The sequence below is a fragment of the Leucopleurus acutus genome (assembly GCF_964270905.1).
Source record: "Leucopleurus acutus genome assembly, chromosome: 2".
Lineage (NCBI taxonomy): Eukaryota > Metazoa > Chordata > Mammalia > Artiodactyla > Delphinidae > Leucopleurus > Leucopleurus acutus.
Window position 1 is genome coordinate 127,662,424 of NC_139143.1, and position 27,769 is coordinate 127,690,192.

At 37.7% G+C, this 27,769-nt stretch overlaps 2 protein-coding genes across 4 annotated transcripts in view; both read right to left on the reverse strand.

The window, feature by feature from the left end:
- MSH4 (mutS homolog 4) overlaps positions 1–17,376 on the reverse strand; it is a gene marked incomplete at both ends in the record, with an annotated part of 97,174 nt that extends 79,798 nt beyond the window's left edge. Inside the window, 6 exons of the mRNA XM_082863144.1 lie at positions 2,539–2,712; positions 3,608–3,723; positions 6,767–6,877; positions 8,172–8,332; positions 14,215–14,397; positions 17,139–17,376. Coding sequence (XP_082719270.1) covers positions 2,539–2,712; positions 3,608–3,723; positions 6,767–6,877; positions 8,172–8,332; positions 14,215–14,397; positions 17,139–17,376 — 983 coding nt within the window. The remainder of the gene's footprint in view (positions 1–2,538; positions 2,713–3,607; positions 3,724–6,766; positions 6,878–8,171; positions 8,333–14,214; positions 14,398–17,138) is intronic.
- A 1,670-nt stretch (positions 17,377–19,046) lies between these two features.
- Positions 19,047–26,741, reverse strand: RABGGTB (Rab geranylgeranyltransferase subunit beta). Of its 3 annotated transcripts, none has more exons than XM_082833730.1 (8): positions 25,587–26,741; positions 24,746–24,943; positions 23,503–23,608; positions 22,605–22,657; positions 22,416–22,526; positions 21,730–21,855; positions 20,076–20,225; positions 19,047–19,666 (listed from the first exon to the last, which is right to left on the reverse strand). In XM_082833730.1, exons 2-8 carry the CDS (start codon positions 24,932–24,934, stop codon positions 19,556–19,558), a joined length of 846 nt encoding a protein of 281 aa, XP_082689856.1. In that variant the 5' UTR covers positions 24,935–24,943; positions 25,587–26,741; the 3' UTR covers positions 19,047–19,555. The 3 variants fall into 3 exon arrangements, with proteins under 3 accessions (XP_082689856.1, XP_082689855.1, XP_082689854.1); XM_082833729.1 differs by having other exon boundaries at positions 19,048–19,670; positions 25,587–26,740; XM_082833728.1 differs by having other exon boundaries at positions 19,049–19,666; positions 20,072–20,225; positions 25,587–26,740.
- Between the last annotated feature and the right edge of the window lie 1,028 nt (positions 26,742–27,769).

Below are 27,769 nucleotides of genomic sequence, written 5' to 3' on the forward strand. Positions count from 1 at the left end.
AAATTGGCAGTGAGCACCTTAGGGTTTCAATTGTATAAAGTACTCTTTATTCTGTTCAGTACTCTTAATATTAAAATTTATGATTATTTTAAGTTTATCCATCCAAAGTTATATTTAAGTACTGAAAGCTGAGATTTTACTCCAAGCTTACTTACTCCCAGCTTGTACTTTACCAAAGTAAATAGCTTATGGTTTCCTTGCACATACCATATTGCTATATTGAAAATCATGCTTTCAAGACTTTGTTATTCACTGTCTTACTACCTTTTCTACTTCTTAATCTGGATAACTTCTTTTTAAAAAAATTATTTATTTATTTATTTTTGGCTGCATTGGGTCTTCGTTGCTGCATGTGGGCTTTTCTCTAGTTGCGGCAAGCGGGGGCTACTCTTCGTTGTGGTGCACGGGCTTCTCGTTGCAGTGGCTTCTCTTGTTGTGGAGCATGGGCTCTAGGAACGTGGGCTTCAGTAGTTGTGGCTCGTGGGCTTTAGAGCGCTGGCTCAGTAGTTGTGGCACACGGGCTTAGTTGCTCCACAGCATGTGGGATCTCCCCGGGCCAGCGCTTGAACCTGTGTCCCCTGCATTGGCAGGTGGATTCTTAACCACTGTGCCACCAGGGAAGCCCATGGATAACTTCCATTTATACTTCAAACCTCATATCAGGGAAAAAAACCCCTCATGTCAGGTATTATCTTCTCTAGAAAGCCTTTTCTAATTACTCCCCTTTTACTCCTTAACTAAGCCCAGTTAACTTTCTTTCTCTGCTATGATCCCATCATTTTTTTATGCAAACTTTCATATCACTATACAGTTGTCCCTTGGTACCTGTAGGGGATTGATTCTAAGACCTCTAGCGGATACCAAAATCCGAGGATGCTTAAGTCCCTTATATAAAGTGGCCTACTACAGTGGGCCCTCCATATCCACAGGTTCCATATCTGTGGATTCAACCAACTGTGGGTCCCTAGGCTCCAGAGGGCCTGATGTACTTAGTACATGTTAATGATACTATGATACTATGCATCTCCTCCTTTAGACTAATTCCTCAAGGAGAAAAACCATTACTCACTAATTCTTTGTACCAAATTGAACCCATATTAAACTATATAGGTTTATGCCTACTATAAGCACCACCACAGGTTGATTACATTATCTTCTAATAACATTTTGATTCTAGTTTAGGTATCCCAACCACTATGAAATCTTATAAACACTGTGTGTTGGTGTGTGTGTGTGCACAGACATGGGCAATCTCCCACTCTCGCTCTTATTCATGCTTACCATAAATATTCCTCTAAAGCTAACAATAAACCAATAAAACGAGCAATCTAGTCATACACAAAGACCAAGTTGATTCAACTATTCTCACCTTCTCAAATGATTATGTAGCCCCCTTGAATTTCCTGTATTTAATGCTTTTAAAACTTGTTATTTTAACTTTGTAGTATTCTGCACACAATTTTTTTTATTATGGTAAAACATATAAAACACAAACTTTAGCATTTTAACCATATTAAGCACACAAGTCAGTGTCATTAGGTACACTTGCAATATTGTGCAACCATTACCATCATTCATTTCTCATCATCCCAAATAGAAACTCTGAATGCATTAAACAATAACTCTCCCATTCCCCACTTCCCCCAGCCCCTGGTAACCTGTCTACTTTCTGTCTCTATAAATTTGCCTATTCTAGGTACTTCATATAATGGAATCATAAAATATTCTTCCTTTTGTGTCTGGCATATTTCACTTAACATGATGTTTTCAAGGTTCATACATCTCGTGGCATGTATCAGAATTTCATTCCTTTTTAAGGCCGAATGATATTCCACTGTATGTATACACCTTATCTGTATACATCTTATTTTATCAGTCACTCATTGATGGACATCTGGTTTGTTTCCACATTTTGGCTACTATGAATAATGCTGCTATGAATATTTGTGTGCAAGTATCTGTTTGAGTCCCCATTCTCAATTCTTTTAAGTATATACCAAGAAGTAGAATGTCTGGATCATATGGTAATGCTATGTTTAACTTTTTGAGGAACCACCATGTGGTTTTCCAAAGTGAATGCACCATTGTACATTCCCACCATAAATGGATTAGGATTCTAATTTCTCCATAGCCTCACCAACAATTATTTTCCATTTACTTAATAATAACCATCCTAATGGGTGTGAAGTGGTAATTGTGGTTTTGATTTGCATTTCTCTAATGACTAGTGACGTTGAGCAACTTCTTAAGTGCTTATTGAACCTCTGTATATCTTCTTTGGAGAAATGTCTGTTCAAGTCTTCTACCTAGTTTTGAAATGGGTTGTTATTTTTTTTTCTTGTTTAGTACAAATATATTTTTAAAACCTGATTTTGGTGAAACATCTGAGCAGCTCACCAACAATGGTATAAGGATTAAAAATATGTTTATTCAATATTTCTCCATCGAACAATTTAAAGAAATGTAAAGTAACTATTCATAGAAAAATATGACATAATATACTGATACATTTTCTAAGAAAAAAATAGATGATCTTACCTAGAGTCTTGATTATTAATTATTAATTCAAGGTTTTGGGTTGATGATGAATCTATCATAGCTGTCTGTTCACTACCCTGGAAACAAATCTTCAGCGATTTTGGTGCATAAACTGAATTTTGAATAAATTCAACATATTTTAATAAAGCTGCGACAGCTGCAAGGCAGTAATACCTGTAAAGTGACCGAAGATACATCACTATAAATCTTTGGAATAAAAAAAAGTATTGCTATAAAAGAAAACATTTATTTCACTTTAATATTAGCAAAATTATAAATATTTGCATAGCATTGCTTAAAATCAAAGGGAAAAAGCACACCAAGTGTTCCTGATTTTTGATAACTAGTTAAATTACCTCTAAAACATGAAAGTTGATAAAAAGAGACAATTTTCTAAAGTCTGAGACTTAAGGGATATTAGACTCCCAATAGGTCACATGTTAGAAGTCAACATTCAATGGTAATTTGTGTCAATTTTTGATGTACCATTCTAAGTACACATTCAAATAATGTTGAAAAAGTCTGAGAGTTGTAAAGGTACAGTCAGGAGGTCCCAATGTATAGGAAAGCATGTTTTGATCTCGGTGACAGTAGTCGTCATGATTAACTGAGTGAACAAGTTGTCCAACCTGGCTCAAAGTAAGTATCTGTTCAGCATGTTATAAGAAACATCCATTCCAAAAATATCATTCCCTGTCTCATTCTGAAGGAGTAAAGGTATGAAGTAACAGGAACACAGCTTTAACTGTGTTTCACTTCTGTACTCTCACATTTCTAGTTTGCTGTAGCTACTTGAGCTTTTCAATTCAAAGTAAAGTGAGCAGGAACCATTAAGGCAGTAGATTATGACTAATTTGGAGAAATTCCATAAAAGTTTAGTTAGCAAGATATGCCTTGTATATAAATTTTAGTTAACTATTTTACTATTTCAATAATTACTGAGTGTGTTTTATAAGCCAGGCACTTTTCTAGGTGGTAGGGAATATAGCAAAGAATAAAACACACAAAAGACCTTTCCGTCCTGGAATACACACCAGAGATTTACTACTTGCCCTAAATTTTAACTTACTTGGATTGAACCTCCATTAGGACAGTGCTGAATTCTGTTATGCATAATTGTTCAATGTACTCTAATCCTTTTGTTTCATTGAAGTATTTCCTTTGGATAGTAGTGAAATTAACGTTCTGAAAAGAATTTTTAATTTCAAAATAAATTTTAAGTTTCATGCACTTGCCCAAAGCTGCTTTCTTAAATACATGCTCATACATGGGTAGATGACATAAATATTGAATAAAGTTTATTTTTCATTATTTATTATTTTCTAGAGTTAAATAAGAAGTTTTCTTAGTTATTTACAAAAAGAATGATGGTCTGTCTTGCTAAGTGAATTATAGCAGTCTGTACCTCTTATTAAGCCATATTTACATGAAATTTAAGTAAATAAAAAATAAACATGAGAGTCTCTGACTTCTACTAATTTTATTCTATAGCAACAACAGCAACAAAGGTTTTATATTCAGCCTCATATACACTATCATAATTTAGAGAGGGTAAATCTTTGTAATACACTAGCTGGGGAAGCCAAAAATACCAATTCCAGCTATCAAATCTATGAAATGCTATCTACATAAAGTGAATTTAATTTATAGAATAAAGAAAAGCAGATAATGGAACTTTTTTTAAAAGAGAAAAAAAATGCATGCAGCTGCAGAGTACAAGGTCTGCCTACTTTGAATAAAAGTAATAGGTAAGAAAGGTATTAATAATATAATAACAATGGACCATGAAATAGCTGCAAGGCTGCAAAAAAAAGTCATAAACAGGTAGGGAATTTGTTATGTGCCAAGATTGTTTGAAGCGTTATCTCATTTAATCTTCCCAATAACCCTATGATGTAAGTTTTGTATCAATATTAAGTACAATCTTCCTCTAAGTCAAATTCTGAGAAGTCAAGCAATTTTTCTAATATACAATTGATATGTTCCAGAGCTGAGACTTGAATTTGGATTTCTTTGACTAAAAAGTCCATGTTCCTTACACTTCATATTGCTTCTTATTTAACTGAGGTCTTTTTATGGTAAGTGTGATGATAATGATAACAATAACATTGATTTTCCCCTGTTTATAATGCTTTTATATCAAATATTTCTATGGCTCTCTCTCTCACTCCTATCAGGACTTTGCCCAAATGTAACCTCATCAGTGAGATCATTTCTGATTACCTTATATAAAATATCAGTTCTCTAGGAGGTAGATACTATTATTGTCCCTATTTTACTGACGAATAAAAACTGAAGCTTAGAGAGGTTAACTTAATTTGCACACAGTCATTTAGAATCAGGATTTGAGACCACAACAGTATAGCTCCTCTATTCTTTTTCTTTTTTTAATTTATTTATTTATGTATTTATTTATTTTGGGCTGCGCTGGGTCTTCATTGCCGCCCACGTGCTTCCCCTAGTTGTGGCGAGCGGGGGCTACTCTTCGTTGTGGTGCGCTGGCTTCTCATTGCGGTGGATTCTCTTACTGTGGAGCACGGGCAGTAGGCACGCAGGCTTCAGTAGTTGTGGCACGCGGGCTCAGCAGTTTCGGCGTGCAGGCTCTAGAGCGCAGGTTCAGTAGTTGTGGCGCACGGGCTTAGCTGCTCCATGGCATGTGGGATGTTCCCGGACCAGGGCTCAAACCTGTGTCTCCTGCACTGGCAGGCGGATTCTTAACCACTGCGCCACCAGGGAAGTCCCTGGCTCCTTTACTCTTAAGCACTATGCTATATTGCCTTACATCTCAAGCGTAGTAAATGTAGGTTGTTTTCGCCTTTGGAGGATTCATCTATCCCACATTCTATGTTGTTCTGTCCATGTAGGACTGTCAATTACAGTACTCTGTGCCCCACAGCAAAAAGCAAATGACCTGGGATTAATCAATCATAGTGCTTTTACCCCCAGAAACAGTGATTAATCTAACATGTGGGAACATGAACAAAGCAGGAACAGTCAGGGTCCTTCTCTTGAATTCATATGTGGACACTGGAAGGAAGAAGTTAGTTTTTACTCTCAGTTGACTAAGCTGAGTTGACATCAGCCTGGAGCCATGAGCAATCATTTTATTAAACCTCACAGAAAGATGGCAGTAGAGATGAGAGTAAGGATAGGATCTATCCAACCATTTGGCTTCCCATTTACATAAGCCAACAAATTTACTTTTTCACTTAAGCTACTTTAAGTTGAATTTCTGTTATTCACAACCAAAGGACTTAGAATGCTTAATCAATACAAAATAATGAAGGTATATGGAAAGGTATACATAAATAAGGGTGATGAAAAGAAGTCTAAAGTCATGAATGAAAGAGATAAAGAGTCCTGTCTAATAGAGACAATAGGTTTACAATAGGAACCATTTCTGGCAATGAGTCAAAGACAGCTGAGCTACAATGGATCTCTAAGAGCACAAGAAATCTTATATGACTGTAGATGCTGAATATATTAAGAACTATAAAGAACTCATTGGACCATAATCTCAACTTGGTTTCAAATGTGTTAAAGATTAAGTCTACAATGAAATATAATATTCTGAAAATAATTTGCACTCCTCAAGAACTATTCTAACTGCAATGCTGCCTACTTGGTTCAGAACCACAGCCTCCATTCCACAAAGCAGGGAGATGTGCTAAAGGGAAGAAATAAACCACATGGTAGACAGGCCCTTACTGAGAGGGAGAGTGTTGGCTGGATAAGGTTCCAGAGCACCTCCCTGTCACAGTCCCACAGACGGTGAGACAGTATGTGTTGCCAGGGGAAGCTGTAACAATTCTATAATATAAATCAAATTCTCCAAAAGAAAAAGTACTTGCTGATAGTTGCTATCCCCTAGAAGAATAAGAACTTCACTTTCAACCAGTCTGGCAGCAAAATAACTACTTTCCAGGAAGCTATACCTAAGGAAATCCATGCTTTCTCTAAGTGTCTGCTTCCTGTATACTCTGGGAAACCTCCTTATTACCTAAAAGATTTTTCCTTTTTTGCAAAGTATATCAAGGGTACCAAATCAAATAAGTGAATTCCTTGTCATTTTTATTATATGTATTAATAGTCCCTAAGCTTAGGATTTGTACTTAGTGAGTACTTTAGGGTAAAGATACCCAAATTATTGTTCTTTAGGATGATATTATAAAATGGATTTTAAATAAGACAATATTGAATGTTACTACTGAGAATAAAAATCACTTACCTTGAAATTTTCTGTGATGAGAGTAAACAACTTGGTTGAATTCCCCACAACACAAGCAGTATTTGACATTATTATTTCCAAAGGTGATAAAATTTTGAGTTTAGTGACCACCTAAAATTGTTTGAATAATTTCTTAAATGTAAGCTTAGGATTCTCTAAAACCAAAAAAGTTTCGTATTTTTCTGAGAGATAAAATTAAGTCAGAGACATACAAAATCACAACTGTTCTAATTATATGTTTCAATTAAATATACTTCTAATGGTAATATGTCAAACATACATCCTATAAAATTATAAATACAAAATATTATCATAAGCATAGGCTATATTTTACTCACAATAGTTTGTATCAGCTCTAAGCCCCCAAATAATTTGAACATATCAAATATGTATTCCTAAAAATATTTTTTTAATAAATTCATCTACTCGGTATTTTATTCATCTCCATGAAAAACATAAACATTCAATAGCATAACTATGGTGATTCAATCAATATGGCCACAGGGGTACAGCTCGGAAGTTGAAAAGTACAGAAACACAGATGAGAAACATCTGCTTTATGACTGATGCTTTTCACAGTCTAAGATGCATTTCTTAGAACTATTCTAGACACAGAAATACTTTATCAATATACTGAACATTCCTGTTTTTTAAAAAAACTTTTATCCTATTCTTTTTAAATTGCATAGAAATGTGAAATACCCAGATATGCAGTACTAATATCATTTAGGTTGTTAGGTATCTTAAAAAATTAATTATTAGGTAGGGAAAGGAAGTCTACATACTGGGAACCATAAAGGGGAATTAGGGAAAGAAATAAAGAATAAAACATTAAAAATAACATAGCATTTAATATGTTTTAATAATAGTAATGGGGTCAAATAACTTTTTTGAATTAGGAGTAGACTACCTCTACCTGATAAGTCACACAAATTCCCATAACAACAGGCCAGTGGCCCAAGTTAATGATGAGTGATAGGAAGTGAAGGCAAGAAGTTGAGAGACTTAAATTATGACTGGTCTAAGACACCAGTCTCCCTTAGCTCTGGAAAATAAAATTCAAATACAGTTCAGTGGAAACAACCCTCTGGAGATAGCATTATTACATATGTTATCTTTGGAATGAGTCCAAGATTTATTAATTTGAAGATATTAATTTTAGAAACTAATATTAATAGTAATTTGGAATATTTAAGTAACACCAAAACATGTTATTTTAGAAAAAAATAATATTAAAAAATTAAAATCAGATGTAAAACTTTATTGTAATTCAGAGTAACCTACATTGGTGCAATAATGAATAACCATTATTCTACCAAAAAGTAAACCAATTAGGAAAGCACTGACTTGAAAATCTGCAAAGTGCCCTCTAGATGAACCATTTTCTAGGAGTATAAATACTTACCTTTGCATATGTTGTGTTGTCTGCAAACTGAGATAATATAATTTGTGGGCTTTTTAAATCAATACTTGCCATTCCTATTTCACCTCTGGCAAGTCCTCTCCCTTCTACAACAGCTACAATAACTGATGGAGAGTGTGCAGAAACTGCAGATGAGGATGTAGCTATTAAAAAAAATTTTTAAAGAAAATGTATAAACATTAACAATACTTTCTAGTTCTTTCTCATAAAATCTCAAAGCACCAAGTCTAGGACACAGCTATTACTATCCAAGAAAAAAAGTCTCGTTTTGCTCATCAAAATATATCTTTCCATATATCCAGACCAAATAAAAATGTTAATTCTCTATTTTGCCAAAACTTAACTTCACATTTAGAAATAATAAACTTATACATTGTCTTATTTTGCATTTTATTGGAATGGAATGAAGTCATAAAGAAACACTAAATTTGCGATCAGAAAACATATTATTTATCTTACCTTGTCATTTGAGAGCTATATGAATTTGAGCAAATTATTTCATAATAAATAATCATATATCACAAAATATAATGTTAATACCTGCCCTACCTAACTCAAGAGGTAGCTGAAACGCTCAAATGGGATAATAATATATATCAATGCATTTTATAAAGTATAAAACATTATATGACTATAAACTCCATTTATGAGATATCTGTGTAATGTTGGATATTTTATTAATGTGCCAAGAATGTTCCAAGTTCTTTACTTGAATTAACTTTACTTCTCATGATTCTATCAACAGACATCATCATTTTCTCCATTTGCTTTTCAGGAGACTGAAGCATGAATGGAACTGGTAGAACTTGTATACAGGCAGCCTGGTTCCAGACCTGGTGCTCTTAACCATATATTAGTGATTTTGAGATCTATGCCTGACAAACCATAAATATTCAGGTAAGTAGTTTAACCTTTCTAAATTTACCATTTCTTTATCTGTAAAGTGGAAATACCAAACCTTTTTAACAAAGTTGTTATATAAGAAGTAAACATAATATAGAAGGGTTTTATAAAGTATTTGAAATTATAAGGCATTATTCATGGATAACAAAGTCAGACTACTAAACATACCTAAAATTTTATTTTCAAAGAAGCAGAATTGTCTTTTATCCCCTTTGCAACCTTTCAATATACTTTTTCCCCCCTCCTCACCCTCCCTAATCTAGAATCCTTTTTTCTTTTCTATTCTGTTGTAACACCTACAAAATTATTTTTACATTTATGCTATTTTAGTCAGTAGTCAACTTAAGAGTTCATTTAAAAATCTATTGTGTCTAGATCTCAGAACCTTTTTTGCCATTAAAGCCTTGTTATACATGGTGATTGAGTTTATATTAGATCTACAGAAGTTAATTTAAGTTCTGCAATTGAATATGACCTTCCCATTCTTAACTGGAAACTTAATATCAAGTTTCAGTACTTGGAAGTTCAGTACACACAGAAGACATCTCCCTTAAACTTTAAAAGAACATTTACGCTGTTATCCCTCTGTTATAAGTAATACTAAAATAAGCATCATAGTATATAAAGCTTTTTTCTGGGTCTCTTATTATTTCCCTAAATTGGCTCCTTATAAGTCAAATTACTGAAAAAAGGAAAACCATCACTTTTAAAGGATCTCACATATATTCCCACATTTCTTTTCAGGATTGTACCAACTTTTAATTCCATCATCAGTATATAAGAAAAACCAATCTTACTGAATCCTTACCATTACTAACTTCTGCAATGTATTATTATTGTTGTTATTATTATTATTAGCTAGTTTAATGGACTGGTGCTTTAAATGTGTATTTTTTAAAATTACTATCAAAATTGAACTTCACTTAATATACCCATTTGTTTTCTATATTTTGAGATGTTTACATCCTTTTTGCACAATTTTTACTAGGTCTTAATGTTTTTCAACCTGTTTCTTTGAGAATCTTGTAAATCAATGACAACAACTTATAGTTGCTACTAATCTTGCTATTTTTGATGTCACAAAGACTTTTGTTTTTGTATAGAAAGTCTTTTCCTTTATAATTTCTTCCATTACTTTTCTGCTATGAAACTCCTCCTTCATTGAGACATTTGATATTCACTACTATTTTCTTCTAACTTTTTGAGTTGTTTAGTTCATTTTGATCTCATTTGGGCAGAACTTTGAGCAGTACATTTGGTTCTCCACCTTGTCTGGCTTGTCTGGAATGAAAGATAACCAGAAGTACAGACTTAGCCTCATTCATAAGCAGTTGCTAATGGTTTAGCTGAATGGTCAGGGACTTGGAAGGAACAGAACTGGAAGACAGTGACAAGGAAAGTTGGGGAAGAGGTATGTGGATGGATCTCTTAGAACGGGCATAGACTTTGAAAATATTTGTCTCATGTGAATGCTCACCAAAGGGCATCCACTGTAAAGGAGACTCTTGATAACAGTGGACAAAATGACACACCCTATGATGTCAATTAGCCTCTTTTCCCAGCCACCAGTGTTTCCTTAATAGACCCATGAACAAATCAGCCATGGTGGCATGGTGGCCATGGTGGCAAGAATGGAAACTATGCATCAGCTCAACAACGTGAACTTCCTCTTACGAAGGCTGACCTGATTAACCCCTCTGCTGGCCAGCAGCAGAGATCAACCTAAATGCCCCATACAGTACCATTCCCCAGAGGGACAACATACCACCTGATGGTAGGATGATTACACTGGATTTCTTCCATCAAGGAGGGAGCAGATATTTGTCCCCACTGGAAAAAACACACATTTTAGATGCAGATTTGCCTTCTTTGCCCACAGTGCCTCTGCCAGCATCACGATCTATGAACTTACAGAGTGCCTTATCCACCATCATGGCATTTCACACAGTATTGCATCTGATCAAGGAACTCACTTCACAGCAAAAGAAAAAAATGCATCAATGGACTCTGGCCCATTGAAACAACTGGTTTTACCACATACCCCATCACAAAGAAATGCCTGGCTTAGCTGAAAGGCAGAATGACTTACTGAAGACTTAATGCCAATTGGAAGACAATAACCTAAAAGAATGGGGCTCTGTCTTACAGGATGCAGTTTATACTTTGAATCATAGATGCTGTATTCCTCATAACCAGAATACACAGGTCCAAGAATCAAGAGGAGAAAATAGGAGTGGCTATTCTCACTTCACTATTATCCCGATCAACCCACCCAAAGAATTTTTGCTTCCCATTCTGGCAACTTTGAGCTCTGCTGATTTGGAGATCTTAGTCTCCACAAGGTTACTGGTTCCACCAAGTGACACAGCAATGATTCCACTGAATTGGAAGATGAGATTGCCAACTGTCCATTTTAGGCTCCTTATTTATGCTACTGAACCAATAGGCAAAAAAAGGGGGGGAGGGGTTATCTATGGATGGGGTGGTTGCTCCTAACTGCCAAGGGGTATCATGTCGCTATACACAATGGAGGCAAAGTGGACTATATATGGAGCCCAGGGGGTTCTCTAAGGCAGCAGTCCCCAACCTCTTTTGGCACTGGGGACTGGTTTCGTGGAAGACAATTTTTCCATGGATGGGGGAGGGGGTAGGTTCAGGCGGTAATGCAAGCGATGGGGAGTGATAGGGAGTGGCTGTAAATATACATGAAGCTTCGCTCGCTCACCCGCCGCTCACTTCCTGCTGTGCAGCCCAGTTCCTAACAGGACATGGACAGGTACTGGTCCACGACCCGGGAGATGGGAACCCCTGTTCTAAGGCACCCCTTAGTATTTCCAATAGTAAATGTTAATGGAAAACTACAGCAACCAATAAGAGGCAGAATGACCAAGGACTCAGACCCTTCAGGAATGAAGGTCTGGATCATTCCACCGTATTGCTGCAGGTAAGGGAAATATAGAATGGGTAGTGGAAGAAGGAAGCCATAGATATCAACTATAACCTCGTGACCAATTACAGAAATACAAACTGCAGGGCTTCCCTGGTGGTGCAGTGGTTGAGAGTCCGCCTGCCAATGCGGGGGACACGGGTTCGTGCCCCAGTCCAGGAAGATCCCACGTGCCGCGGAGCGGCTGGGCCCGTGAGCCATGGCCGCTGAGCCTGCGCGTCCGGGGCCTATGCTCCGCAGCGGGAGAGGCCACAACGGTGAGCGGCCCGTGTACCCGCCCCCGCAAAAAAAAAAAAAAAAATACAAACTGCAGTAGCTTTGGATATTTTCTCTATGCTTTGTTATATGCATGTTTATTTGTATAAACTAACCATTTTTCTCTCTTTTCACTTTTAAAAAATTTATGCACAAGTTATTGGAGGTTAACTTTACAACTTAGTCTTTAAGTAACACAATATTCAGTGGGACCACGACTGAATTTGAGATAATTAATATGCAATGACTGTTGGGACTATGAATCTTCTCATTTTGGGAAAGAGTGAGAACCCCCTCACTTGTAAGGGTAGAAACACAGAGTTATTCTGTTGTTGTAAAGGAATCCAAATGTGTGTAGAATGACATATATGGACATTGAATAGCCAAAGGAGTTATGCCAGTTATCAATTTATTGTCACTCGGCTCCAAATTCACACTTCAATGTAAGCTCTGCAACAGTGGACAGAATTGCTGTATATTTCTCCTTTAAAGTGTGCATAATGTATACTCCAATAAAGATGTTTAAAAGAAAAGTGTGCATAATGTTAAGTTTTCTCAATGGAGGGCACTGGAGGGACCTTGCATGATGAAGGGCTCTCTGGCAGTTTCCACTGGGTCAGCAGTGTAGGTATGAGGACATCTGGTGGTGATGTGCCCAGCTACATACTCAGAATGTGCTGTCCTCTGGCAATCACACAGCCGCAGCATGGCACGGTAACAATCATCTTACAGCCTTCTCAACAGAGATATCCTGCATTCCAGGCCTCCTGCCCATACTAATTCCTTTGGCTTTTTCACTCTCTATTCAGTCTGTCTCCCATAGTCCTCTTGATGCCACCACCCCTCCCAACAGGGAGACTGTGTGCTCCAGGCCTCCAACCCACACCAGAGCCCACTCCCATTGCACAGCCATGTTCTAGCCATCAGCTGTAGTTCACCCACCCTGCCCGCTTCCTGTTTGCCTGGCCTGGCAAATCTGTGGCCACTACTGAAATTGCCATTCAGTATTCACCTTCTCCAAAGAGGTCAGTACCCCAGCGTTGGAAATGGGACCCAGAAGGGGGCCACTTCCAAGTAGGACCTCTTAGGAGTCCCCTTAGCCCTAGGGTGCCTCATAGAGTTTCCTTATATCCTATAGTTACTCTTTTATGAGTTTAATAATTCTTTATATTAAATCTTCCCTGTTTAAATTATTGTATGGTTCTACTTCAGATTGTATCTTCACTGCTACAGTCTCTGTCTTCATGGAGTTTATAGTCCAGCAAAGAAGATGGACAACTTAAAAAAGATAATCAACCTCATTTATAACCAGGAAAATGCAAATTCAGACTATAGTTGGGTAGTATTTTACAACTGCTAGACTGGTAAATATTAAGGAGTCTGACAGTACCAAATGCTGGATAGGATACAGATCAACAAGAACGCTCATATATTGCTAGTAAGAGTGTATGTTGGTAGAACCACTCAGAAAAACAATTTGTTATTATTTTGCAAATGTATACATTCATATATCTTTGAACCAAGAGATGTTTACACATGTAGACCTATTTCACCCATTTTCCCCTCAAGAAAATCTACATTTAGATAAATTCTAAAATTTAAGTATTAAAAAATCATTCAATAGTATTATCAGGATCAACTTTTAGATTTAAGCAAACATATAGAAGGAAGGGCTTTCTCTTTCTTGTGCCTTTTTTGTCAGAATGATAAAATAATGTAGACCTGCATTTTTTAACAAACAATATCACAAACTATGTAGACTTATTAATCCAGCTTCAAATTGTAGATATGGCTAAACTGATGTATTTATCATTCAGTCTTCCATATTAGTTATAAGTAACTTCATATTAACTTAACTACCCTAATATATAATTTTTAAGTTTCAAAAGATCAATTAGGCCAATATTCCACTCACTTTACCTGAATATTCCATTTGCAGTGTCCAACTTTTATAACCTGGTCTCTGGGGATTTCCAGCAGATAATGGAGTTTTTAGTATTTGAGGATAATTACTATCTCGCGCAGAGGATGAGCTTGTACCGAGAGTAAAATGTGATGCAAGTGTGTTTTCTGCATAAGATCTTTTGTTTGTAAAGTATGAATCTAAATTCAAAAAAAATTAAATATCAGTTCTTAAAGATTCCAAATTATGCAATGTTGTACTAATTCTTATAATCTCTATAAAACTTCATCTGATAATGATTTTTTAGTGTAACAAATTATGACAAGTTTAACATTACTGATAATCTTGTACTAAAGTATAATGAAAAGTGCTTGCTAATATGTCTTTTTCTTATACAAGTTGACTGAGACTATTCTTGCTAAAATCACAAACTACCTTCTAATCTTCAAATATACCAGATATATTTTCTTTGTATAGTAATTATAACACATCTTTTCCTCTGTTGACCTCTTCATTGAAACTGTCTCCTCCCAGGTAACTGGTGTAGTTTTAGGCTCACTTCGATTCAGTTCCTTGTTTAGTTACTTACCTGCTGATATAAGACATTACCTATTTTATAGGGTTGTCATAAAATACGAAGGAATGTACATAAACAGCCTAGCATAGTGTCTTGGCACATAGGAGTTTTTTTTGTTTGTTTTTTACTTGAAGTATAGTTGATTTACAATGTTGTGGGCACACGCAGAAGTTCTTAAAAGTATATATTGGGTCTCTTTTCTCCTCTTCCCCTTGATTTCCATGACAACTCTCTATCTTGATTCTCCTTAAACCACTTCTTTTTAGTTTCCTTTGCCAGGTCCTTTTTCCCTCTGTCTGACTCTTGACTGTTGGCTTCCCAAGGTTCCATACTTTTTCACTTTCTCTCAAAATCAAAATTATACATTTTCTCTGGGCATCTCATCTATTATTTTGGTTTCTATTAATATCTATTTCCTGACAATTCTCAAATCTTCATATACAGCCCTAACTCCTCTCCAACACTATAAACCATGGGGTGGCAAACTCCCTCTGTAAAATTGGGACAAAAGAAAAATCTACCTTGCAGAATTATTGTTAGGATCAGAGATACAAAATGCCAAGTAAGAAGCTAGAACAGAGTAGTGCTCGTTAATTAGTGGATGTTATTACTGTTGAAAAAGCATTTCAGGAAGGGGGGATTATACTGACAACGTAAACAAGTATGTTGCCTTGGAGGAACTGCAAGTAGGTCAGTTAGGTTAGAAAGTAGGGTAATTATTAAGAAATGGTAAGAGATAAGACTGCAAAAATTGAAAACAGATCCCAAATGGCCTTGGATGTCCTGATAAAGAATATGATTAAAAAAAAAAAGTATGATTTTTTTAACTGCAAATACAGAGTCACGGACTGAAGTGCCAAGGGACATAAGATTTTCATTTTCCGGGACCTCCCTGGTGGTGCAGTGGTTAAGGATCCACCTGCCAAGGCAGGGGACACAGGTTCAAGCCCTGGTCCAGGAAGATCCCACATGCCGCGGAACAACTAAGCCCATGCACCACAACTACTGAGCCTGTGCTCTAGAGCCCATGAGCCGCAACTACTGAGCCCACGTACTGCAACTACTGAAGCTTGTATGCCTAGAGCCTGTGCTCCACAAGAGAAGCCACTGCAATGAGAAGCCTGCACACCTCAACGAAGAGTAGCCCCTGCTCGCCACAACTAGAGAAAATCCGGCGCGCAGCAATGAAGACCCAATGCAGCCAAAAATAAATTAATTAATTTTAAAAAAGAGAGAATTAAAAAAAGATTTTCATTTTCGATATAACTCTAGCGACACTGTAAGTAAGCTTGAAAGAAAGAATACTTAGGAGTATGAGGCAATAAGTCCGACATAAAATCATAAGGGCCTGTAATGGCACAGAGATAGAAAAGTACATAATTATTTAAAAGATAAAGTTAGACAGAATTTAACTATTTGGATTTTATGAGTGAGGGAATACTCGAATTATTGGTCTCCTAAGTTTAAGATTTAGAAAACCCAATGACTGAGATAAGTAAGAGAAACAGGTTGAGGAGCTGCAGAGAGATGAATTAAATTAATCATATAGTGAGTCTGAGGATTTCCACTGGTTCCTCACCAGAAACTTCAGAACAGTCTGAAATAGGAATCTGGAGAATAGATGAGATCTGGGCTGTGGTGATAGTCACATCCAGACAGAAGTGGCCTAGGAAAAAACCTCCAAGAACAAACCAATAATTCGGGAACTAACAAAGGTAAGCATAGTTCTCTGGAAGGCAGGAGAAAAACAGGGGAGAGTGGAATCAACGAAAGCAAATTAAGACGGTTTAAGAGAAGACCGGTCAAGAACATTAAACACAGTGGAAAGGTCACACAAGATGAACTGAAAAGTGACCACTGAATTTGGCATTTGTTACCTTATCATTGACTTGCAATGTTGTCTGGAAAAAAAGGTGATGGTTTTGCCATGGAGAGTGACTGAATATAAAATAAACGAGTTGAACTCTCCTTGAAAGACATTTTTCAGATCAATTAGATAAAATGTTAAATCTGGTCTGTTTCACGGCATCCTAGAAGGACTTGGTGAGTTAAGCTCAGGAGCCGAGAAGTTCACCATTTCTATCACCAAACTCATGCACAAATTCAGGCATCTGTCATTAGGGGCAGAGAGCTGGGACATCACACCGGATGTTAATGCAACCCGCCTCAGAACCGAGCCACCCGCCATCACAGCCTAGTAATGAAACTAATTTGAAGAGTCCAGCCCTTTAGCCACTCAGAAACACTAAATTCCCGGAGCATCCCATTCTCATGTTCCAAACAAACCCCAACTGATAACTTCTCTGTGGCAACCACCAACCACAGCTCCCTGAGCCTCCGGGAATTCACACAACCGCTCCTTGCCTTGAGCTGGCCGCGCGCTGGGCGGGTGCCGAGGGAGGCTGCTGCTGCCGCTCCGGTCGCCCGCCGCTCCAGACGTGCCTGGAGGGGAGGACGAAGAGGCGGCCTGGGCTGAAGGACATCTCTGAGGAGTCTCCTGGAGTCCGAAATTGTAGCGGGGACCCTGGGACCGAGCCTCTACCGAGGAAGGGGAAACCGCAGGGACAGAAGGCGAAGTTGGTGGGATCTCAGGCCTCAGCATGCTCACAAGCCCTCTCAGAACACCGCTCCGCAGGGCCCAAAGGCAGAAGCGACGCCGGGAAAAGTGCGAGTATGGTGCGCAGGCGCACGAAGCCGCATGGCGCAGGCGCAGAGCCCCTGCTGCAACCGCCCACCTTCCCCGCCCCTCCCCCCACATCCACACCGAGGAATGTACTTCCAGGCGTTCCGGTCCCGTCACCTCCCACAGGATTTGGTCGAGCTAAATGTAAGGTACAGACCTCCTCAGCTGAAAGGAATTCTGGGCCCATCAATCCAACTTGGCAGGCCCATTATTCGCGCTGCACCTTATTTCCTTATCACAAGGTGTTTGGGGCTAACATTCCACACATACCTCCAAATACACTAGTTTCTTTTTAATTACATAAACTGCCATCACTGTGCACGCAGTGCCTGTGATAGTGGAAACAAATTTAATGCTCACACAGTAGTACAAACCATTTAACATTGGTTTCCTGGCTAAAGAGCCACTAACCCCTTACAGCTTAAATATTCACAGGGCTGTTATCACTGCAAGATTGCCCTTCACTCAGTAAGCATATGGCTGTGTGCACAGTATAGGAGGAACCAGGTTAAGAAGAGTTATCTCTTGGACAGTTTCCTCTCTCTCAATTTCTAGTACTGGGTTTTCACACATAGGTATGAACTGGTTAAGAGCAGACTACAAAAACTCAAACTAGCTTTACAGCAAATGACCTTTGGGAAATTTTGTGCCTGCTTACTTTTCTTGAATACACAGTAATACCAATTTCGTAGAGATGCCAGGATTGAAAACAGAATACTCTGGATACTATTAGAAGAAATGCATTACTCAATTCATGCAATTGTTAATATGTCAATAAATCAGGTATTCATAGAACAGTTCATCCACATGCAATGACTGCAGTCCTCAAAACTCCAACTTCCAATGACAGCACTTAAATAAAATTATGTTCCATCCAATGACTTCCAAACCTTCAGAAACAAAATACTGGCAATGCAACTCAAACCCTTCAAATTAGTGAACTGTTAAAAAACAATGCTAGGGCTTCCCTGGTGGCACAGTGGTTGAGAGTCCGCCTGCCGATGCAGGGGACACGGGTTCGTGCCCCGGTCCACCGGGTCCGGGAAGATCCCACATGCCACGGAGTGACTAGGCTCGTGAGCCATGGCCGCTGAGTCTACATGTCCGGAGCCTGTGCTCCGCAACGGGAGAGGCCACAACAGTGAGAGGCCCACGTACCGCAAAAAAAAACAAAAAAAAACAAACAAACAAAAAAAACAATGCTAGACATTTCAATCTCACATTGGCCAAGTGTTGAGAATCATCACTATACACATGTAAGAAGATTCTCTAACTCTTACACAGGGTATTGCAAAGACACTTGAGCAAATTTCAACTTCCATCAAGAAAAATGTTCATTAAAATTCTTCATTTTCACCAAGAACATAAAACTCTTATAAGAGATTAGCTGTGGTCTCATCCTTCTGAAAATACAGGTAACAAAAAAATACTGTGGCAACTATCAACTTGTGTTTCCTTAATGCGCAGGGAAAAAAGCCAACAATCTCCCTTGGCATTCTGACATAAAATATTAGAAAGTGAGAATATAGTCCAGATTGCAATCCTATTCCAAGATGGTGAATTGTCACTTACTTAAATCACTTTGTAACCAGCTCAGTAACCACAAACATGAAATATTCCCAAATTTCAGCCATTTATTTTTTTTCATCTTTTAATTTCTATGGGGTTCATCAATTCTTCATCAGTTAACATTCTCATTGACAAAGACCAATTTATATTAACTATAGTTATATATAACATATCAAGGGAGTACATGGGAAAATCAGAACACAAGACTTCATCAGCTAGAGTTCAACTCAGGTTGCTGTTATGGAGACAAACAAGATAAATACATTGAAGCATAAACAAAATATTACGCTCCGAATAACAGCATTCCAGAAGAAAACGGAAAGCTGAAGGTACAATAAAGATCTCTAATTTACAGTATGTATAATTATATAATTTATTAAAATCAACACAATTCATGTACAAAATATTAACATGGCAGCCATTAAGTTTGTTAAGCACTTCAAATACTGAAATGTTAGGACAGTAAAACTACACTAAGCAACTTTTGCATCAAGGGATCTAATCTAGCTCACTAGTTCAGGCTGAACATTCACTCTCCGAAGTATTTCTTCAGGCATGCAAAAAACAGGGCTAACAGGTTTAATCTGTTCTTCTCCCAAAAGTGACAATCCAGCAATTCCAAATAGAGTATGAAAAGGATCTACCTATTAAAAAAATAAGAATTTATAGAGTATTACAAAATGAAAACTTCTAAAACCCTGCTTCTGAACAATGATTATACTGGAGCCTATTGTATTCCCTTTATTTGAACATATGCTTAAAGTTTTCTGAAATAATGATGGTTTCAAATTGTGTTTTTAAACACAGAACCTGGTCCACACACTCATTTCTTGGCAATAAGTGACCAGAAATTTCTGTAAACTTGTTTTAGATCTTTCATGTATTCTTAAACGACAATTATTTAAAAAGCATCCCTTCAAAGCAACACTTGGAAATACCATCCTTTCCCCCCACCCCCCTATTCCTAATTCTGGAAACTTAGAACCCTTAAAACACAAAGCAACACTGAAAATTTTAACTGTTACATAAACAGTCACAAATATACTTGCCATATCTCCTGGCCTGTCCGCAAATCCTCCCGTTTCTTCATCTTGACATGCTAAAATGAAACTGCGCAGTTTCTCTCTGTCAATCCAGTGAAGCCTTCCAATTATCTTTAGGGAAGCCAACACCCACCAAGAATAGCACACATCTGGTAACTAGGAGGAAAAAGCCACAAGTTGCCTCAATTTTACTTTCTGGCCCAAATATTGGGGGTGGGAAGGGAATCAAGGGATATATTGACAATGCAGTGTTTGAAACACTGAAGTCCATAAACACAATTGCTTAGAATTAAAGATAATCACTGGAAAAGAGAAGACCAAACACTCCATTCCATAGAAGACCACGCTGAATGTTTCAGTTTCAGTACTCAGTGATAACCATCCATCTACCTTATCTTCTATTTGCAATGAATACCTAAATAAGCCCCTTAATCCAAGAATCTGGTGGTCAGGCTCGTGAGATCTATGGTACTATACGTTCCACTGCCTTAGGTACAGCATTTTCAGTAAGTGCTGTCCAAGCAGTACACAACCTGCTTAAAAAAAAAAAAATCACCCTGGCTCCTCAAATCATGGTAACTTAAGAAATGCAGAAGTTCCCACCTCAGACCGAATTTCAACAAGATCCTTAGGTGATTCACAGGCACATTAAAAGCTGTCCTAGGGCTTCCCTGGTGGCCCAGTGGTTGAGTCCGCCTGCCGATGCAGGGGACACGGGTTCGTGCCCCGGTCCGGGAAGATCCCACATGCCGCGGAGCGGCTGGGCCCATGAGCCATGGCCACTGAGCCTGCGCGTCCGGAGCCTGTGCTCCGCAACGGGAGAGGCCACAGCAGTGAGAGGCCCGTGAACGGCAAAAAAAAAAAAAAAAAAAGCTGTTCTAGATTTTAAGTGCAATCCTCACCCCCAACCATCTTCTACTTATTGAAAAGCTGCCCAGGTTTTTCATTGGATCTTAACTAGAAACCACTTGTGGTTATTTTCCTACCCATTAACTTATTCAGAAATACTGAGCAAGCAAAATTAAACAAAAATACAACGACCCAGATAAAAGCATCACCATGCTCTATCATATTTTAGGTCACGGGCTCAGCAGGCTACAGCCACTGAGTCAAATCTAGACCACAGGAATAGCTTTTAGTATGTGTAAATGATTTTTTAAAATAATAGTTTTGCGATGGGAAAATTATGAAATTCATATGTGTAACAATAAAGATCTCTATAGGTCAAAGCTAAAAATATTTACTACCTGGTCGTTACAGACCCAATTCAGAGTGTGTGAGAGCTAAACAAATTGGGTTTTTCTTTAAAAATTAACAAAGATTTTAAATAAAAATGTTGTAATCCAATTCTTTAAAAAAATCTTTCCTTTGGCAAATCCACTGTCCTTCTCCACCCCCCATAAGTGGGCATGGAGATTTCTGTACAAGATGCATGTGTTAATAGAAGCCTTTGACTCCCAGATATACATAATGCAAAGTAGTTAAGGTGAAAAGCTCATTATCAATTTACAAGAGCAATACCGAGATATATAAGACAAAAATTTAAGTCCTCAATCCAGGTTATAAAACTTAAAAAGTTAAGTTTTATATGCCACAACAATGAGAGGTCCGCATACCGCCAAAAAAAAAAAAAAAGTTAATCTTATGAAACGATAGATACCTTCTCTGGCCTTCCATTGAGTCCACCTGATGGAAGCTGTCGTTCACAAAGCCACCAACCAAGTAAATCAGAATTTACTCGATGCAACTGACTAGTAATAGCCAGGAATCCTGTGCAACAATAGATCTAAAATTACAGACATAAAGTACATGTGTATAATAGTTTTTCAACAGTAACATGGTGATAAAAACTACTTAAATCATTAAAGCTCCATTTTCTATCTAAAAATTTGCTGACAGTAAGAATTGCAAACAAGAACACAATTATTTGAACAAATCCAACACTACTAGGATGCAACTTTGCAATGCAAGACTACTGTCACAATTTCTTCATGGCTAAAAGCAAGCTTTATTTGACAACCATTTACATATACAACATCCTCTGGCACAAGCAAACAGGTCTTGGGGATAGGCAGGGAATGTTTTCACCTGGTTAAAAACTAATTGAAAATCAAAATATATTTTTGGTAATTACAAAACTACTTACGTTTACCTGGGTCAGAGGATTTCACCAACAGGGGACTGCATACAAAGTACACTACTGTAAAAACGCCTTCCTTAATCAGCAATTAATTCTTATATAACATCCCACATTATATTACATTCAAATTAACTTGTTATTTTCCCAATTACATGGGTTATCCCTTCAAAACTGACACTACATTTTAATCTAGATTGATAAATTACCTGCCCAGCATGGGATTCAGAACCTGGCCTGCAACCAAATCCACCATCAAAGTTCATACATGATAAAACAAATTCGATTGCCTTTTCCACATTAATAGCATCCAGCTTCCCCTGTAAACAAAATATACCTATTAAATTCCAGAAAAATCATGGAAGCTTAATCATTCCAATACAACATTTAAAACTTACCAATAGAGCCAAAGTTGCCACCGCACAAAAAGAGAATCTTGTGTCGATTTCTCCTAAAAATAAAGGGATCAAGCCAAAACATTTTGTTATCAGAAGCTTCTGATCATATTATGTAGTAAAAGTTAATTAAAAACAACCTCTGTACAACTACCATGGTTAAATTTCCAAGAGTTCAGGCTTAACATGTAAGTACATGTTAGTCACCAGGAGGAAAGCTAAATCTTTAAAAAGTGATCCATAATCACTTACTTTATTTCGAAGGAAACTAAGAACTAGAAAACTGCTTTGTGAAAAATATAAGCAAATAAATTGCTTTCAAAGCCCCAGAAAGGTAACAGAAAGAAAAAGACTAGTCAATTTCTCAGAATGATAATAAACTTACCCTATTATATAAAAGTAGATTTTCACATCCCATGAAGCAGCTGGTCTCTCCTGCCTGCACTGTATTCAGCCCTAAAGCAGAGATTATCTACATTTATCAAGTCAAATACTATTCCCTCCCTCCACTCAAATATTCAGTAAGTTTGTAAAGTTTTTTGAATATTTTCCCCTTGCCAGAAAGTTTTTAAAAAACTTTACAAAGCCACCAAATATTGGGGAAAAAAGTTTCACCTACCTTATCTTTTAGACTGGCCCCCTCTGTTCCAGTACTCCTGTATGCTGATATAACTAGCACAGTGCATGCTGGAACTTCCAGCAGACCATTAACTCCAGTTAGACCAGCTGCTTAGTGGGACCTGAAAAGATGAAAAACTTAAAAATCTCCTGGTAAGTTATTAGCAAAGCCCCCAATTCGCTGAACTTTAAAATTTGCAACAAAGCTTATCACTACAATAAATACCAAAGCAGAACATTTTTGGATTGGTATTTTGGGTGCCATGGATTAAAGGGACATTACCCCAAATATCTCCAGCGAAAGAACCATCTTCTTTCTGTAGACTCTGAACATATTCCACAACTTTATTTACATCAATAACATTAATACTATCATAGAGGGTAAGAATCTGTAACAAAAACAAACCATGGTAAGTAAATACCTCTTCAACACTGGTAAGGTTGTCCTAACAATGTTCTTCCTCAACTACCTTTTAAGTTGTCAAGCAAGCATGTCCTTTTGTTTATGTACATTGTGAACTTTTCTCAAATGTGCACTTCTACTATGTATTCAAATTATAGATATTACCAACAAACACAAACCTTTAACCACAAAGCATTATTTTTCCATTTATAAATTGTTAACTTAGCACTCTAAGACTCATATATACTAAACTTACATAGACTTTAAACCCTTATTTGTGGATTTTCACTAATATCAAAATCAAAGCTAACTCCAAGGAGGGAATTCCCTGACGGTCCAGTGGTTAGGACTTGGCGCTTTCACTGCCACGGGCCTGGGTTCAGTCCCTGGTCAGGTAACTAAGATACCGCAAGCGCAGTTCGTCCAAAAATGTAAAAATAAATGAAAATTTTAAAACTCCACGGAAAACAGCAGAGTTGTGAAATGACAGAGTATAAACAGGGAACCACAAGCAGCTTAGTATTTCCAGATATTAGATGAAAAGCAAGATGAGACAAAAGGGAGGAAATGGCCAGGCCATGGAGAGAAAGCAAATGCCATGCAGAAGTTTGACCAATACAAGAAACAGATGAAGGAGGCTTCTACACATGTGGTAAACAGGCTTTGAGCAGTTTATGTAATCCATTATGCCATTTGCTGTTCTCTGAATAACGTTCCACATGACATTTCTATTATCAGACAAGACTTATGTAACGTAATCTATTTGGATAGGTCATGCTGTCTAATAAATAAAAGATTTCAGTGGCTTAACTTCAAAGGATTTTTCTTGCTCAAAACAAACAAACCTAACTCCACTGAGTGATTTTCAAATATTTACATAGACTGAAGATAAACATAATTACCATCCAAGGTCTCAGTGTAATTTTAGAATTTACATCAACTTTGGATTCAGCTAATACATGCCATCACATCATTGACCTTGTACAACATATATTTCATTTGAAAAGGTAACTTTTTAACATAGATACTGATTTTGTCACGTCCCTGATACCTAGTTTCAATTTCCCCACTCTCACGGAAGAGAATACATCACCAAGACTGCTGAATTTTTATTAGTATTTACCTGGACAGCACTAAGAGTGTACAAAAGATGAGGATCATGTCCAATACTAGCACTTATTCCACCACACTCGTGTTGACAAGACTTAATAAATGTCAGAATCTCTTCTCTATTCATGCGATGTAGCTGTCCCATGAGATCCATTACAGTCAGACCCCAATAGATGCCACTCATTCTCAAATATTCAGACATACAGTATTCCTAAAATACAGAATTACTTTAATGCGTCAGTTTGAATTGATGCCAGGTTAAAGATACTGAACACATGAAGCTAAATAGTCATGGTGTTACATGGCCCTAACTCCATAGCTACAAGGTTATGGGAATTCATCAATACTAGATTATTTCCCAACATGGTAATTTTCAGCTCTTTGTATCCTACAGGGGAAAATATTTACTTCCAATTAAGTTGTTCATTTAATTTTTTCTAAGATTTTCCCACAGAGAAAAACTGGGAACACCATTCTTCAAGGTTAAACTTTTTCAAGGTCTCAGCGTAATTCTAGAGCTTAAGTGTTATCCCACATCACCGTAAACTCAGGTAATACATGCCAACACATCATTGACCTTGAAAGCACTACCTCAACTACAGAAGTAAATCTATTCCATGCCTCAAAATTCTTACAAATCTGGGCAGGAAGGGAAATCTACTTTGTCTGCCAAAGCCTCTAAATAAGTGTTGGTAAGGACCATGGTTAATTCCATTGCCCTTCAACCACACATACCAGTCCTTGTCACACAGGAGTTGGATACCATTTTTAAGAAACATGGGCCATACTAACCTGCTTATGCAGAATGGCCAACACCTTTAAAAATAAACTTCTCAACATAAAAGTATACATACGTAATCATCTTTCTTTGAGCCATAGGATGCTATATAATCTGCATGCTTCTCCACTAATAGGGTGTCGGGTGCATCTGACTTGATAATAACATCCTTCTGCGGTGTGCCCTTTCACACAAAAAGTGATTTCATAAATTTTTTATCTTTTAACGTTTGACCCCGGAGCATATATTCAATACACATTTGAATTCTGATTTCATCTTGCCATATAAAAACTTTCAATTTTAAAAGTATCTGACTAAAAAATAACTAAAGCCCTCATAAAGATGCAGGTATTTTTCAGGTCTCAGCGTAATTCTAGAGCTAAAGCAGTAATAATCAACTTTAGATTCAGAATACATGCCAGCTCATCATCGACCCAAAAAATCACCTCCGTCTTCATCACTCTTTGCTTATCTTTCACTTAAACAGTTAAGTAAAATAAACATACACTATCAAACTTTACGAATTTAAGACAACGTATGGCTTACATGTGGCAAAAAGTTGAAGCATTAAAATAAAAATCTTGCTAGCTCATAATTTTCAGTTAAGTTCTTTAATGAGATTTTATTAATCCTAGAAACTCAGGTTTCAAAGCACCTTCCATGTTCCCCGAAAGTTATTTATCAAGCAAGCAGTCCCTTTAGCCTAATCTTCTCCAGCTTTAGTCTTAGTTTCTACAAGCCCCCAGGTGATGAGGATGCTGCTCTAGTTCTTATTTTAAGTAGGTCACGATCACTACCAAAAGGAACAAAGCAGTTAATTTCCTTCACATCCCATTAATATTTACTAGATCAAGACCATACTATTAATAATTATAAAGATTCTGAACCATATATTCATGGCCAAATGGAAGGAAATATATATGTACATGTATATATAGAAGGAAAAGAGAACTAGCCGGCTTTTTTGAGAGATTAAGTAACCAGGTCGTTGAACCCTGAGGCCCGCCGGATAGGAGGAAGTCTGGCCGCATGTGCAGCCGCGAGATCTGCAGAAAATGCTAAGTAATACTTCACCTTGTCTCTGACTCAAAAAACCTTCCAAAGCCTGTGTCTTAACTCAACCACTCTCCAATACCTAGAAAACAACCCACTGGTGCCTGATCTGCTTAAACATTAGCCTACCCAGTCTCCTCCCGACTCATCTACACAGCAACCCAAAACACTACCACACTCACCATGTCTGAGACCGAAAAGAGAACTAAGCTCGTCGCTGGGCGGATTTAGGCGGCAAGCGCCTGCGCAGAAGCGTCCTTCAGGTCCCCCTCCTCCTCCCGCGCCCGACATAGCTGACCACACTCCCGCCTGAAGGAAGGAGTAGTGCCATGGCTGCCCTAGGACCCCAACGACTGCTCATAGCTGTCCTCGCTGCCTGCGCCTAAAGTCTCTGGCGCCAATTTTCTCGTCTCGTAAGGTCCGCGGTGTTGTCTACAAGGGTTTTAAGTAATGTGTAAATACCTGAATAACTTTTGTTTTTAATGTATTTATTTATTTATTTATGACCGTTGGGTCTTCGTTTCTATGCAAGGGCTTTACTCTAGTTGTCGCAAGCGGGGGTCACTCTTCATCGCGGTGCGCGGGCCTCTCACTATCGCGGCCTCTGTTGTTGCGGAGCACAGGCTCCAGACGCGCAGGCTCAGTAATTGTCGCTCACGGGCCCAGTTGCTCCGCGGCATGTGGGATCTTCCTAGACCAGGGCTCGAACCCGTGTCCCTTGCATTGGCAGGCAGATTCTCAACCACCGCGCCACCAGGGAAGCCCCTGAATAACTTTTAAGAAATCGTTTATTCTTGAGACTCTTTGAACTTCGAAGATCTGAGATGGCTGGTAATTAATAGAGTTGCACGTAGTTAAGTGTTCAATAAATGTTTTTGAGTGAATGTTAATGAAGTGTTCACATTCCCCTCCTGTTTGCCTTGGCCATTACGACCGACTCCCTCACCTACTCCCCCCACTTCTTTAGGAAGTACTAATATCTGAAATATTTGGAACTGAATTTTCAACAAAGAAACACCAATGTGCCTTTTATGAGCTTTCCACAGAAATTGGATTTACTAGGTGTGTTAACACAGCTGTTTTCAATTGTGCTTTCTTTAGGACTGTCATACTTAAGCATTTTTGAGTACCCATTAGAAAATAATGGCACCACACATCCTTGCATTCCGTAACGATTTGGAGAAGGGTTCCACATAACAGTGACTT